At 42.1% G+C, this 16,566-nt stretch overlaps 1 protein-coding gene across 1 annotated transcript in view; it reads right to left on the reverse strand.

The window, feature by feature from the left end:
* The window catches only part of RANBP3L (RAN binding protein 3 like), a 97,964-nt gene that overhangs the window by 49,177 nt on the left and 32,221 nt on the right, over positions 1–16,566 (reverse strand). Inside the window, exon 2 of the mRNA XM_053914361.2 lies at positions 12,091–12,222. Coding sequence (XP_053770336.1) covers positions 12,091–12,172 — 82 coding nt within the window. The 5' untranslated portion in view covers positions 12,173–12,222. The remainder of the gene's footprint in view (positions 1–12,090; positions 12,223–16,566) is intronic.

Below are 16,566 nucleotides of genomic sequence, written 5' to 3' on the forward strand. Positions count from 1 at the left end.
CATCAGGAAGGCCCTATTCTCCATGCACTAAATATTTGTGAGAAAATCAATACTCTGCAACACAGCCTTGCTCATTTGGACCACATCACATGGTTTTTATAATGAAGAGAATGATCCCGATAAAAATCAAGCATTTGGTGTCATAGTTTCCAGGAGAGAGGAGTTGGTCCATCAGCATGGATTGGCTGGGCGCCACCCCTGCAGCTGCCTCACGTGCCACTACAGCAGTGCCGAGAGCAGCAGGATGCGTGTCTTTGGAAACAGCACCCACTGGGCCAATATCAATACAATGCTTGTTCAGCTCAGACCTTTCTACATCTCCGTTCCTCTTCCTAATATTGCATATAGTGGTCACTGACCCCTGGGCTTTTCAAATTCTGTGCTCTCTTCCCAAATGGCCCTTTCTCTTGCCTATTCATCAACAAACAGGTCCAGCGTCTTTTGTCTGAAAGGTTCTCTGGCTCCACCCTCTTCAGAATAAAGTTAACCACAGCCTCTTCTGAGCTGGCACTGTATTTTGAGTGTATTTCTATGATTGTACATATTACATTTCTTGACAATTATCTATACATATCTTTCTCCTCACTAAGATATGGGTACACTGGGCCTAATACAGCTTTCAAATTAGGAATAAGCAGAAGAGGTGAAAGGAGATAATAAGAAAAGAAGAAGGGAAGGAAGGAAGAAAGAAAGGCAAAAAAGCCACCCCAGAATATTATGTTTTCTTTTCTTTTTTCTTAATGGGACCATGATGAAATAACCAATCTGTGGCATGCTTAGATCCTAGCAGATTGTTCCCCAGATTGGGAAAACTTCTCCAAATGAAAAAATTGCATTCAATATTTTTGAAAAAGTGTTTGGCAAGGGTAAATTAGATGACCTTAAACAAGGTTATGACATCTGGAGTAAACAGAAAGAAAAAATGCTACTGATCTAAGAGGCAAAGATAGACTTTCGGTCATTCCACTGAGAGGAAGGTCGCTGACTCGAGGGCTCTGCGCAGGCGGCCCACTGGAACCAGAGCTCCACCCCTTGCTGCTGGCTGTGCGACCTTGAGCCACTTACCATCTTCCAGCCTCTGTTTCTGTGCCACCCAAAACGAGCACAGTAATACCCCCTTATTAACATGTAATCTACATCGGACAAGGTAACTACATCTAACTCAAGCCATTCGGCTGTTTCTGTGTTAGTATCTTCCCATGCATAGCAAACACTAACAGAACATAAATATTTCTTCCCACTAATATCTATATACTTATACTTAGTGTATATGTGTATACTAGTGTGTATTATATATCATGTATACACACGCATATATACTTAGATATAGGGTCTGACACAAATAATGCCCCTTTTTTATTACATAATCATAAGCACGTAATTCTGTAACATAACAATATCATACTAAAGCACATCATATGACATTTTAGATGAAATGTTCAAATTAAAACTCTAAATTACTACACTTAAGCAGGCCTTACTTCTGCCAGACCCTGTATGTAAGTATACGTATACTTAAGACAAATATATATTATCTTTACACATACATATCTATGCACACATACAGTGAGCTGGAAGTGGGGATACTGGGTGGTAAGAAAGGAACTGTTACGAGTTGAGTTAGGTCAAGCATATTCTGACTGATACCCTGCTGTGATTTGTTAGGATGAGTCAGCTCCACAGAGGGAACATCCCTGGGCAAGCTGGTGAGAGAGAGTTTCTGATCCACCTAATCTGAGGCCTGTGCATTGTGGGGCCCCCACAACAAGAGGACAAGAGGGTTCTCTGAGGACAGGGACCATGTCTAGTTCAACTCTGGGTCTCCAGTGTGGAGCACAGAGACGGGCACCCCGCAGGCGGCAATGGGGTTCGCAGGATGAACAAGTTCATGAAATCCTACCAGCGGTCCTAGCTGAGCCAAACTGCCGACATTGACATCAACAGCTGGAGCCCAGGGCTCCTTGCAGAATTTTTCTTTGATGACATCTTTTAAAAACTTGCATAATCTCTTCCTCGACTTTCCTCGCAGTCTCATGTTCTCTCTGTGCAAGGAATCCTTTGACAGATCTGTGGCTGAGAGCCAGCCAGCCATTGAGCTGTGGGAATTTTCTAGTTGCATGAGAGAGCTTCGTTAGAATCCATCTCCACTCTCACCCTCCCCCAAAAAGAAGAAGAAGAACATCAGAAATGATAGTGACTCCCCGAAACAGATGTTTGCTTTCTCTTTTCCTGATTTTATTTTTATGGGTTATTAACTGTGTGCTTAAAATTATGTGACTTGCATCATTTATAAAGTTCTGACTCAAATACTATTTACAACCGCGTGTGCAAAGCGCAAAATGCATGAGCTAAATATGATGGAAAGGTGGAGAGAGCTGCCCCGTGTGAACTCAAGCGGAGAACCCCCTCCAGAGCCAGCTCCAGGGTTTGTTTTATCAGCGTTTGGCAGCCCCGACACAGTACAAACATAGCAGATACCAAGTGGAATTATCTGCAGTATATTTCAGAGAGCCAGCCATACCTGGTATAAGAAATAACAATTTTATTTAAGGAAATTAGAATTATGAACTAGAGTTAAGTATGTAAGTGGGAACTGCCTAAAGACTATTAAGTAAACATACATGGTTTTCCCCCTTTGAAGCTCATTTGAAACAAACTTTATAAGCTTCATTTTGAGTTTAGAAGTAGGCAAGCGTTTTTGTGGTTTAAAGATACTTATTCGCTTAAATTCCAAAAGGCTGACAGAAAATTAAGATACCTGAATTGTCTAACAGAACATGCCAGAGATTTGGTTTTATAATCATTTTAGGTGAGGTATTATGTTCTGAAAAAGTCTCTGTGGTTTGGGAAGCTGCCTCACTGGCTTTGGAGTTCAGCTGGTATTATACTTTAGGCCAAAACGAGTCCTAACAGTCCAACCCCCTGGCCCCCCACGTGATTTTAAGCCTGGTCCACCACATCCAGCTGGTGAACAGTCCTTGGATGGTTTCCTAACGGCACAGGAGAGTCCCGGCACCTCCGGGGGCAGGAAGCGCTCAGCAGCCAACACCCCTGTGCGGGGGCCTAAGGGATCCACAACCTGCCGGGGTAGGTCAGAGCGTGGACAATAGAAGCAGGAGACGTTCATTCACTCTGTGTCTCACTTGTCGCCCAAGTCAGTAGTTCTCAACCCTGGCTTGGCTGCACATCAGAATCATTCGGCTGCTTGGGCCCTACCTCCAGGGAATTTGAATACATTGACTTAGGATAGAGCTTGGGAGCAAGTATTTTTGGAAAGCTTCCCAACATGATCCTAATTAATAGCTAGGACTAAGAAACACTCTGTAGACTGCAAACTCCTTGAAAGCATGCTCCCCCACCTCTCCTCACCTCAGCATCGACTGTAATGTCTGGTCCACAGCACATGGTAAGTATTGTTGGGGGGAATGAAGTATAACAACAACAAAGGGGTATCTTCTAAGCCGAGATCAATGTTTCTGCCAGTCCTCCTCTGTGTTTATCCATCCACCTATTTAACTAGGTCCATGGCAGGGAGCATAGAACCTTCCTCAGACCTGGTCAAGGGGAGCCCTCACTTTGGAGTGCCTCCCTCCAAATACTCCGAGTCTCTCGGGATGCAAGGTCCTCTATGCATGGCACCCTGCGCCCAGAGCAGAACCTGTGTTTCTGTGCTCTCCGCCTTGCATGTGGGCTCAACCAGACGCCTCCAGGAGCTTCTAGACTCTGGCCTATGGGACTCTGGTTCCAGAAAGGTGGCAGAAAAGTGGACTGCTTACACTGTCCAACACGTATTTCTCACAGGAGAACAAATGTGTGAGATTGGGCTGCCAGAACTGTGCTGACACGCCAATGTTGGGTGACTCATTATTTAAGTGGATAGGGGCCATGCAAAATATACGTCTGGGTCTGACTCCCGGGGTGGCTGTGCCTCTAGGACATTGATTCTTAAGTTTCTTAGAAATGAAATTGTATGCTTTCCTGCACTGAAAGATCACCACATTATAAACATCATTTTTGGGGGGGAAATTCCTGAAGGATTTATGGAGCCAAATCAATTACAAGCCATTGAGCACAGTTTCTAGAAGGTTAGCTTTATTTACAGAGGCATTTCTTCCCTATTTTTAGCAAATACATGGTGACAAAATTTCCAAGTGTCTAAAAAGGACCAAAAAAAAAAAAACAAATAGTGGAGATCAAAGGACCCCTGTTACCGACTCTTTTTCTTTGTCTCATCAAGGCAAAGTTATTTTCAACCTAGAAGACCCTAGTACATTCTTCAAAAGCTCTTGTAAGTAAGGAAAGAACGAAGACTAACTATCTGATTAATCTTTCTTGAAAAGTGTATCCTCATTAATTTTGTTAATGTTGATTAAGTGTTGAAATGATAACATTTTGGATATTTGAATTAAGTAAAATATTATACTACATATATTATATCTTAAAATGTTATATTATTACATTAGATGTATTATAAAATTGATTTTACCTGCTTCATTTTACTTTTATAATATGGCTATTAAAAACATAAAATTACGTATTTGGTTTGCATTTGCGGTTCACATTATATTTCTTTTGGACAGCACTAACAGTTGTCCAAGGGATCGTGACCTTAACGTTTATGAACTATGAATGCAGACACGGAAGCTTCCTTCAAACTCACTGGCAGCTCTGATTCAGACTAACTGAAGAGAGTAGCCATGGGCCAGAGGGATGGAGGGACTAGGAGAGACGTGCCAGGGCACGGGCAGAGGACGTCACAGGGCTTTGGACACAGGCCAAGGACATCAGAAATGGGGCAGAACAAGTCAGGAGAAGGCACAAATCACTTCCAAGTGTCCCACGGAGCCAAGATGGTTGTCTAAGAGTGTAAGTGTCCTGTGGGCCCAGACGCGCTATGAGATGGCTGGAAACGCGGGTCAGCTTGCTCGGCGAACCCCGTGCCCTGGACCCACAAGCAGCAGAGCGTTAGTGGGCTCTGCCTTTCGCCAGTGAGTGCACTTGCGAAGGAGGGCATGGAGCTGCTGCCACGCGGGGTCTGAGGTCAGAGCTGGCACGGGCCAGCCTACAACCCTCAACATTTGCTCTCCGACTGACACGCCTCCGGGAAAGCTTCCCCACTCCCCGGGACCCTCTACACAGGAGGCCCTCTGTCCACAGCCCTCCTTGACGGTTCATGGGCTGTGCCGCTAGAGTCTGCTTGGGAATGTGAGGAGGATTTCAGCAGTGAGGTGGGTGAAAACACTTCAGGAGAAACAAGGCAAAGTAATTACCTTGCAAATCCTTCCTCTCAGATAGTGTGAATGCAGAGGATTCTTTTATAAGGAACTACCAGTTCCCTCATAGCGCCAATTCGCTCTTTTCTTCTTTCCCTTTAGGTTTTAGTTTGTACTTCCAGGGGAGCTCAGGGGCTTACCCCCTGTTTCCAACTGGTAACCTGACAGCTTGAGAAATAATTGCAGTATTGGTCATATTACCCTTAAATGGCAATATATATAGGCCTAATTATAACATGCATGAAGCATGATTCCTATCCCTTACACTGGCAACTTCATGGACATTAAACTCTAGAATTACAACCAGTGTTATTTTTATTAAAATATTTAATAAGATCTATTTGAAAATTTTTTTAATTAATTAAAATTTTGTTTTTCTAAATTTTTATTGAATTTATTGGGGTGACATTTTGACATATGTTAACAAAATTAGAGAAATCTCAGGTGTACAGTTCTACAACACGTCATCTGTATGTTGTATTGTGTGTTCACCACCCCAAGCCAAGTCTCCTTCCATCACTATTTATCCCTCCTTTGCCCTCTTCTACTCTCCCCATCCCTCTTTCTAAAAATTAATTAAAATTTTAATTTTAATTAAATAATTTTGACTTAAAATTTGATGAAAAATTGATATTATCATAAGTTATAGTTTGCCTTTTAACTTAAATAATTTTAAATATTTTAGAAGAAAACTTTCTTATATAAAAATGTAGAGAAAAATTATTTATATAGTTTTGCACTTACCTTAACTTAAATTTTCTTAAAAATACATCCAAATTTTGTACATTTTTAATATAATTACATTTTTTAGTTTTTAATTCTTTCAATCATTACTGACACAAGAAGACAAGCCAGGGCTGGAACCCAGGGAGCAGGCGTCTGCCTGGTCCATTCGTTGCCAGTCCTGTGTCTGTGTCCTCAGGCCTGGCCAGTTGACCAGTCAGCACCACACTCTTCCTTCTCTCCTCATCTGGGTTGTCCTGGTCCGAATCCTGTCAACCGATTAGGTCCTTCGCCTCCAGTGCCTTGCACAAGAGCTTGCTTACTGATGAGTATGTGACAGCCACACCAGTAACCTGGGGAAATTAGCCTGTGTCCAAGCCAATTAGTCTCACTGTTTCTATTCTAATGAAGCCGATCAATTAAGAAGACTGGAAAATTCCTAGGCCTGCCAGGCCAGCAGTCCTTGGGTTACGGCACCAAATTCATTCATTCAATAAGCATATATATTGAGCAGCAACAGCTGTTCTTAGCCCTAAAATTTACCATTCTTTTCCAGACTTTGGAATTTGACAGGCAAGTTATTTTTTTAAGTTGGAGAAGTTACCAGTTTTTAATTTTGCAAGGTAAAAATAAAATGAGTCTTTTTAACACACAAAAGTAACAAGTATATCATTTCAGCATAAGGAATACCACTTAAATGAAGTAAATTTAGCTTCATGAAAAATTCTTACACTATTTTTTTCCTCAGAAAGAAAATGTTGCTGCTTCCTAATGATGTCTTTCTATAATATTTGTTTAAAACCAAATCTTTTATTTTGTTTTTTCTTCCTCTCTTTTTCTTTTCTTTCTTTCTTGACAATGAATAGTTTCCATTATCCTTCTCCAAATAAATATTCTAGGAACTGAATTACATTTCTGGCCAAGATGGAGTAACAGAACCAGACTTACCCTCCCACTTTAAATAATCAATAAGTGAAGAAAATATGTGAAACAATGGTTTTTCAAGACACTGGATGTCATGCAAGGAAGGAAGTGATTCCTGAAAGAAAGGAGACAAAAGGGAAGCCCTATGATTACCCCAGCCTGCTGTCTTTAGAGAGATTCCTGTCTGTAGTCCAGGAAAGGAGGAATCCAATTGGAGTCTGGATTGAGGACGGAGCTGAAAGTTGAGTTAAATGAGGGGGTTAGAGTTCATGGGAAAGAGTCCTGGGAAAGACTCAAAGACAACCTGAAGATTTGCAGAGTACCCCTAAAATTTTCAGCTGAGCACTGACTGACTGGCACACACGTGTAAGTTAGCTGCCTGGGGCAAGGGACAGAATCACCTGGAATACTCGAGGGGAGTCAGAACAGCCTTGTGCCTAGAAATCACCACCCTGGAGAGCCTCGTGGGTCATGGGGCACTGGGTAAAGTACTCAGTAGGGTGTTAACTTGGCAGTGGGAATAATTAGCCCCATATTGAGTCCTGTTATGATCCTAACTAATAAATCATAAAAGCAAGACCTGGAAGGATCAGACTACTTTCACATACTACAACTGTGTCCCAGACTCAAGTGCAAAAATATTTGTGGAAATATAAAGCACATAATAATATAAAATTCACAGTGACTGGCTTCCAATAAAAAATTACCAGACATGCAAATCACTACTAGGGATAAGAAAAAATACATGATTTGATATACATGTATATTATAAAAGGATTTCTCCTACTGAGTTAATTAACATGTCCATCACCTCACCTATTTACCTTGTTTTGGTGAGAAGATAAAGTACATGTATTAATCATCACTTTTTGTCTTTATGAAGTTCACTTTTCAGATAATATTATTATTTTGATGTTCATTTTGTCCAAATTCAAAGACATGAAGACATTCTAATAGAGCAATTTGCTCTTTTCCTTTGCCGTTAGCATTTATCACCACTTTTTCCCCTTTGAACGTACACATGCATCCATATAATTTACCTATAAGTACCAGAGTTCAGTTTTTATCAAATTAAGTGTGTTGGTGCCAGAAATAAGAAAAACAAAAACTCATCGGAAGACCATCTTTCTACTGTTTTTCCAGCTGTCCCTCTGAGAACCGACTGCCTGTTGCTTGGGACAACATTTTTCTTCCTGCCTGAAAGATCCTGAGATGCTGGATTTGGTGTTTGTTTACATATTCTTTCATTGAAAACATCAAGAACGACATCTTTGGGCAATTAAAAGGATTATTGAGGAGCTGGCAGTGAACAGCACAGAGCGCCTGCTCTTCCGAGCTCATGCCAGGTGAGGGGCGCGAAGAGAGTGTAAACACCAAATCTCAGGTCAGGCGGCGTTCCTTGTGCACGCCTTTCCTGGCCCGGGCAACCTTGCGAAAGGGGAGGTTGGGCCTCTCAGGAGCCTGGCAGGTAGGTAAACTCTTGGTGAGCTGGCCTTGGGCTGGTGCCTCACCTTCCAGAGCGTTGTTCACACCCTCCTGGGGTAGGGACCCTATCTCAGGCCATCTGGGCTGCCCTGGCAGACCCTAGGCAGAGCTTCCTTTAATCGTGTTTCTTCACCTTCCTTTCTGCCAGCCCTTGCCCAGTTACTGGAGGAAAACTTCCCTCCTTTCTTTGATTCTTCACTTCCCCCTTCATTTCGTTTCATGGAACGTCTTGATGACTTTTGAACCTGAGAGTCATGTGCCTAGAACTTTTTATTAAGCATAAAAAGCCTTGTGTTTTGAAGTAAAATGGAGTAAAGTTAATACATAGTGACAGAATCTCTCTACACAGCCCTTACAAGCTCCTTCAGGAAGTCTCCACCTGCTTTCACATCATATTTTAATCAGCTCTGCTTCTGTGTAGGCCCCCTTTTCCAAAGCTGAGCCACTTTAACCCGTGGACCAAGTTACTCCCTCCCTGATTCACAAGCTGAATCAGAACGAGACTGATTCAGACCACAGGTGGCTGGAGTTCCAGGTGGCTGGAGTTGACGGAACTCCAGCCACACTCCTGAGAGTCAGCTTTCACTGCTGACCGAGAACAGACCTCACTAGGCTGAGGTCCAGGAATGTGCCTTACTACTGTTGTTTCTTCTAGAAGACTCTTCCAATAGCTCCAAGGCACGCCTTAGTTTATGAGCTATTGTGCCAAAGAATATCTACTTCAGAAATGAACTGTTTCAGTATCACAAGACATGTTTATCTAAAAAGCTAGTTTCCTGGGCCTCATATCACGTTGTTGAAAATCTCTAGCATTGGGGCCTGGAACTCTGTATTTTAATCTCCTCATGCATTTCTGATACACACTGAAGTCTGAGATCCTCAGTCCCAAATGCAGTGCAAATGCATTTACAGGTATATATACACCTTTTTAAAAATTGCTGTTTTGTTTCTCTGAGTAAATGGGAGCAGAGGAAGTAAATTAAATGGAAATCCCCTTTTAACATTACTCTCTAAAGAAGTTAGTATTGTGAAGCTTCTCATTCATGTGACTGGAACTTTAATGCATCTTTTCCATGTCTGTGCAATTAATGCAAGTCCTTCTTTACACCACCATGTAAACTTGGGCTACGAGATTTCATTTCTACCCGGTTCTACCGAGCAATTGTCCGCGCATTTACTCGTAAACACCTGTGGAGGGCTCCCGGAAGGGCCGGGCACTGTACTGGGGTGGGAAGCCCTTTGAGGACCTTACAGATTAAGAGGGGGCGGCAGAGGGAGCCTTGGAGTGAAACAGGTAACTAGGAAACTAGGATCAATAAGGCATGCATCACGGTGAGCCGTGTGAGATAAACTCCAAAACAAACTCCAAAAACAAGCTGTTTTGTAACCGCAGCGTTCATCGCCTGGCTCCGGCCGCTGCAGCGTCACCCAGGCTCGGATGGGGCATGGTCTGCGGTTTTCTGCCACCAACAGCAGGCTCAACTCAGTATCTCTATGAGGGCCTTCAGTGAAAGGAGTGTTTATACTTACACGTAGAAAAAAAAAAAAAAAAGCAGTTCAGACAGAATTGTAACTGGAATAAAAAAATCCCAAACTCTAAGGGACTTTTTCTAAATAGAAGTATAAATGGTTTTACTTCTCCTCTTACTTAAAAAAAAAAAATTGGTAGGCATAATAACTCTACTTAAAAATCTAATAAGGATATGTTAAAAAAAGTTTGCTGATTTTTTTTAATATAACCAGGGTGGAGCCTTGGAGTAAATGGCCCATTGTGTAGCAGATCACCTTAATGGGAATCCGAATTTGCAGACATAACATCCTGATGCTAATTTGGTTGAGGTGGGTTGGAATTAGATCAGGGTTTCTCAACATCCGCATTACTGACATTTTAGGCAGGATAATTCCTGGTTAAGGGAGGCGGTCCTGTACATAGTAGGACATTTAGTGGGATCCCTGGCCTCCGTCCACTAGATGCCAGCAGATTCCCCCTGCTGAGTCATGACAATCAAAAGTGTCTCCAGACAGTAACAAATGACCCCTGTCGAGGGGAGGCAAAGTTGTCCCCAGGTGGGAACCACTGGTTTAGATGCATAAACTGCTCTGCACTAGAAAGTCAGAGCAATTTGGGGACGTGAAGCTTGCGCCTAAGGAAAGAGGAAAGCAGAGGCAGCTCCCTGCAGCAGAGAGGCAGCCCTGGCTTGGGAAATTCCCAGTGACAGGGAAACCATTGGTTTCATAAGGAGGGTAACGTCTCATAAAATTGCAAATTGCAAATTGCTTCCTGTTTTATGCTGAACTGAAATTTCTCTCTCTCTCTCTTTTTTTTTTAGCATCCAGTAAAATTCAATTGCATAACAATAGTGGAATTGTGGTTTCTTCCAACTGACCCCCTACCTGTGGTAAAGTCAGTTGGCACTGCGTCCCAGAATCCTAGGCACCGAACAGTGAAATGAACAGCAGCCCCAGATGATGCTAGGAGTTGAGGGTAGCAGCCAGAGAACAGCAGAGCAGCTGCACTGACTTAGATGTAGATTTGAAACATAGTCCTCTTTCTCCAAATATTTCAGAGAAGAAGGTAACCGTGGTTGGGAGGGGGTAGTCAGACACAAGAAAGAATGATGGCAGTGAATTGTGTCCTTCTCTTTCCAGGAAATGTCTGAATATAGCAGCAGGTGATCATATTTCAGATAGATGAGGCACCAGATTCTGTGTATGTATGGGAAAGGATTAGACAACCTCTTGGAAGTTATTTCTAAATTGATGATTTTAAGGAAAAACATGAATATCAAAAGGATGAAAACTAAGTGCTTTTGATTTTAATTATTTTTAAATAAATGATTGAGTTAAGATTTTTAAAAATGTATTTACTGAGGGAAAACTCTTAAGAGCATACAAATAAGTTCTTAGAATTTTTTTGCACATGGTTGAATTAGGATGGTGGGGATATGGGTAATCCTTTCTTTAGCCAATTTATGTTTCATATGTGTTATTACCTTTTGAAACATATATATAGATATATATCTGTATATATGTACACACACATATATACTAACATATTCATTTACTAGTTAGATAGATAGACAGTAAATATTAGGCAACCTATATACTATATAGGAACTATATAGTATGGTTACCTAAGTGTTAGGTAACATATATAGTATGTTAGGTGACCCCATTGCAATGAAGAAATTTAAGCAAATGGATTCAATATAAGCCCAGTGAGATGAACTTCGTGCAGGAGTCACTCTAGCACAGGAGGCTTCTTTATGCTGAATGTAGGGATAGGACCTCTGGTGTCATCCAGACGTGAACAAGTGTGAAGGGCGGAGGAGTGGACCCCAGCATTTTCTACTTCTATTAGTCTGGAGAGATGCTCTGAGAAATCAGAGTTATTCAAAGTGTGGGAATAAACAGTTTCACTTTACTTAACCCCAAGTTTTTCCAGCTTATTTGTCATTCTAGGGGATATACTTTGCCAAACACCACTGTAGGCTAATCAATGGTTTTAACATCACAAGCAGGAATGAATAAACAAAAATGTGTATGGTAGAGAAGGGAAGGTTGGCATGGAATCCAGAAAGTGGGAAAACCCCAAGATTAAGAATGTGTTAACTACCGTTAGCACTGGGTGTGGAGACTCTGACTGATGAACGTGCACACTTTGGTTTGATTGATAGGTGCCTACCTGGTACGGAGATGGATAGGCCAAGCCTTTTGAGTTTGATGCAGTAGCCAGTAAGATCATCCAGCAACTCCTCTGATTCCATGCTCAGCAAGCAGCCTTCTGGCTATGATTTGGCTTTCCATATAACTTTGCCTGCAGGGAGAAGAAGCAGTCACATTGTTCCACTGTTCCTGATCATTTCTCTTTGCAAATTATTAAATTAGTTCCTGGCATGAGCCTCTTGTGAGCTTCATCAGCTGAGTAAGCCCAGCTAATCCTAACCACTTCAGGGAACTCTGGGGAAAAAAATCAGCTTTGCACCTGCAAGCACAGGACTGATCTTCAATTTTACTGGCCCTTCTTACGTGCTTGTGCCTTCCATTCTGAGGCCCAGCTCAAATAACCTCCTTCAAAAACAGCTTCTCTTCACTCCTATTTAACTACAGTGAAATGATGAAGGTGAGTTCTGGGGAAAACGATCTTAACACAACAACAAATCTCATTGCATAAACCTGTGCTTCTCAAATGGTGGGGGTGAGGGGGCGTGGGAAGGGCTGCATGACAATGAACCAAGGTCAGACAAGCAAAGCCCCAGAGCAGACATGGTAAATCTTCGAGGAGTATTCATTTTGTTCAGGCTAAAACTTACATCTATAGTGAAACAAGCATGGATATAGAAGGAAAATCCCCCTGAACTTTGAGGATAAAATATGAAACATCAAAAGTTTCACACTCATGGAAGATCACTTTGGACTTTGCCCTCGAGACTGGCCTGGGAAGGAGGTGATAATAATCATCACTGACCTTGATGGCAAAGAGTGTGTGTATGTGTGTGTGTGTGTGTGTGTGTGCTGGGGGAGGGGGTCAGGCTTAAGCAGGATTTAAAAGGAAAAAGGGGAAAAGTGAACATCTGTCAAGCACCTACCACAGGCCACGCACTGCAGATAAATAATCACACAAAACTCACTCACAGGAGCGCAGCCAGGAGGGCCTGGGAGACGTTTATAAATGCAAAAGCAGTGACCACGATGGAGTGAGGGTGTGGATTTGATCTTCCTTCCCTGTACTCCTGCTGTGATGCTGAATTGCCATCCACACGTTCAGGGTCTGCAAACTTTTCTTGTAAATGGCGACATGGTCAATATTCTGGGCTTCAGGGCCATTTGGTCTCTGTCACAACTACTGGAATCTGCCTTTCCAGTGTAAAAGTGGTCACAGACAATACATGAGCAAATGGGTGGCTGGGCTCCCATATGACACTGAAATTTGAATCTCTTTCAAATTTCATGAAAATTTTTTTGTTGTATATCATGAAATATTCTTTTTCTCTTTTCCAAGTAGTTAGAAACCATTCTTAGCTCATCACCATAGTTTGCCAACTGCTACATTAGTGAGTTGTAAAACTCCATCTAGGGAGTTGCTTCCAACATTAAAAATGTTTTTCAAAAGATACAACATAGAACAGAAAAAAAGAGGAAATATCACAATATATCATATTTGGTAATGGTTTCACAAAATTTATTTGTTGCCATATTTTATCAAATCTGAAACCATGAATTAGGAGAAGCACCATTAATTTATGTATCTCTAAGAAAGAAAAAAGGGCCTGACAATTATAAGTGTAAGATCCCATCCATTGTAGCATGTGTTCTGATTTCAGAGATGTTAAAATGAGAAAAAGCATGTACCTTACAATGTAATGAAATACAGTTTACCCACCTCAGTGCGTGAGTGTGTGTGCGCAGGCTAACTGGGGATATAAATGTATTTTTCACCATGAGGCATAGCTACAAAAGTTAAAAAGCCACTGCTTATACCATGCCTTTTGAAATGAATGAAGAAATAAAAATAAAAATTTAAAAATGATTCTGATTCTACCATCTTACATTATTTTTCATATTTCTTTCCAGTCCTTTGCCAATTAGGTAGGACACAGTACGTGCCCAGCTTTAACTTAGCTGTGATCATAGCGGAAATACAATTTGTGTATTTTTTTCTGTATGTTTCCAGGTCACTACTTAGTTTTTCCAATTATCATTTGTAATGGCTGGATTATATCTAACGAAATTGATGGTTTCTTTCGTGCAATTCCCCAAGCGTTCCCTTACTCTTTAACTGTCAGGTTGTTCTCCAGTTTTCTGTAGATCTGCAATGAGCAACGTTGGATTCGATCCTCTTCTTAACATTTTGATTATTATGTCAAATGGTAGACACGTTTTCATGACTCTTTTGACACATTGCCAACAATTTTCTTAAATGGAAAGTAATAACCCCTCTCAGCCTTGTTTTAAACTTTGAAAACAACTGCTTAAAGGAATAAAATGGATGTTTTTCTCATTAAAAATGATGAAGTTTACATCCAGAACTTTAAAAACTAATGATTTTCTTCAAAGAAATAAAGCTTTAGCCTAGCTGAGAAAAAAAGTGGAGCACCAGGCCCATGCCCTCTCGGCTGATTTCACTCCGCCAGTGGACAGGACCAGCCTCAGGTAGCAGCTGAGCCCCTGTCCACAGCATGACCCCGTTCTTTCAGGGGATGGGGAGGACAAAGAGGACAAAGAAGCAAAGATGGCTGCAGTAATGCCTGCCTGCATCAGTAGAAGAAATGCGCTCTTTACAGAGATAAAGAAATTGAGAGAGAAAAACACTTTTGAGTGGGGAAGTGATTCACCTCATTTCACATATGCCGAGTTCCAGACTCCCAAGAGTGGAGTATGGGACAGGGGAGGAGAACAGAGCTGGAAAGGCAGTAGTAGAATCATTAGCATAAAGGTGATGATAATCACATCTACCAGAGAGACTTCAGCTCTCAGAGGAGAGGGAGAGAGAAGGAGAGACAGAGAAACAAAGAGATAGAGACAGCAAGAGAAGAGGGCGGAGGGCAGAGGGCTGGGTTCTGTGGCTCTCTGCCCAGCTTCAGTGGACAAGAGAAAACAGAGTGGGTGAAGGAGAGGGACAAAGGCAATCAGGAGGATGTATCAGAAAGCAGGGAGGAAAGGGTTTCAAGGAGGGCGTGGCCAGTGAAAACACATGCTTCTACAACATGATGAAGAATTCAGCTGGCCGGCAGGAAAGGCTCAACTGGGCACTAAGGATATTTTTTAAGAGTGCATGCATGTGGTTGACAGCTCAAGGAAAGAGAAACAAAGAGGGAGTAGCAGGATCAAGCACAATATAACAAGCGGGTGATACATATTTGAAGGCTGGGAAGAGGCAGGAAGGACATAACAGAGACAGACATTGTAAGGAATTGGCTTCAGTGACTGCGGGGACTGGAACATCTACCTTGTGCAGGGCAGGCCGCAGGCTGGAGACCCAGGGGAGGAGTGATGCACCAGCCTGAGACTGAATGTGGCCTGGAGGCAGAGGGCCTTCTTCCAAGAGAGACCAGTCTTTTTTCCCTGAGACCTTCAACTGATTAGATGAGGTCCAATCACATTACGGAGGATAATCTGCCTTTTTCAAAGTCTACTGACTGAAATATTAACCACACCTAAAAAATACCCTCACAGCAACTTCTAGACTGATGTCCAACCAAATATCTGGGTGCCAGAGCCTCGTCAAGTCAACAGGTGAAGTTAACCCTCACACCCCTTTGTTACTAATAAACTTCCCGCCCCTCCCTCGCCCCCCACAAACAGGGGAACAAAGGTGTCCTGAAGCGGCTATCTGGCTTTCCAAGTATTTTTTGTACTCCTCTCAGCCAAGTTAAAATTTTCCTCAAGAGCAAATGTAGCAGTCAGAAAAAAATTTTGAATTTCATGTTTTCTTTCAGAATACTGGAAATAATCATTTTAAAAGCACAGCTTCAAATACAACTCATCTTTGTCGGTCACACTGAAATGGCTGGCACCTATTTCCATCTGCCTAAAATGCTCCAAAAGTCCTGGCACAAAGGAACAAGCTATGAGAGAAGATAAATTTTTCATATTTGCACGCATATAGATTTCAATTTCCTTATCTGCAAATTAAGGAAATTAAACTGTGATCTCTAAAATCTTTTTGAAATTCAGCGCATAACCATAATGAGTCTAAACCCATAATGAGTGTACTAGCCATATGTCCCTAGGAAAGGGAGGGTGCAGGTGTGAGAAACGAGGAGCATGCTGAGTATTTGTATGTGGCAGTGACTCGGGACACGAAGTATGGGTTCTTCTCTTTTACCTTTGTTGTCACCCCTCCCCAGCCCACCGCTGTCATTTCATTATGACTGCCGAAAACAAAGACACTAGATTGTTAATAGCCAGGCTCCGTGGGGACCTTGCCAGGCATTGGACGAAGTTGATTTGAGCAAACCAGAAGATCTGATTTGGGACTTTTGCCACCAGAATATATTAAGAGGGTCTGGAGGGAGGTGAGGCTACCTCTCTTTGGAGAAGTGAGAGTTTGTGGAGCCTTCTAGTGTTATTGAAGAAGGCAGGCGCTGAACTTGCACCTTCTCAAGTTAGAGGTACCAAGAGAATCCACACTGTGAGTTTTGAAGGAATCATTCTGGAA

This window comes from Desmodus rotundus, chromosome 1 (assembly GCF_022682495.2).
Source record: "Desmodus rotundus isolate HL8 chromosome 1, HLdesRot8A.1, whole genome shotgun sequence".
NCBI lineage: Eukaryota > Metazoa > Chordata > Mammalia > Chiroptera > Phyllostomidae > Desmodus > Desmodus rotundus.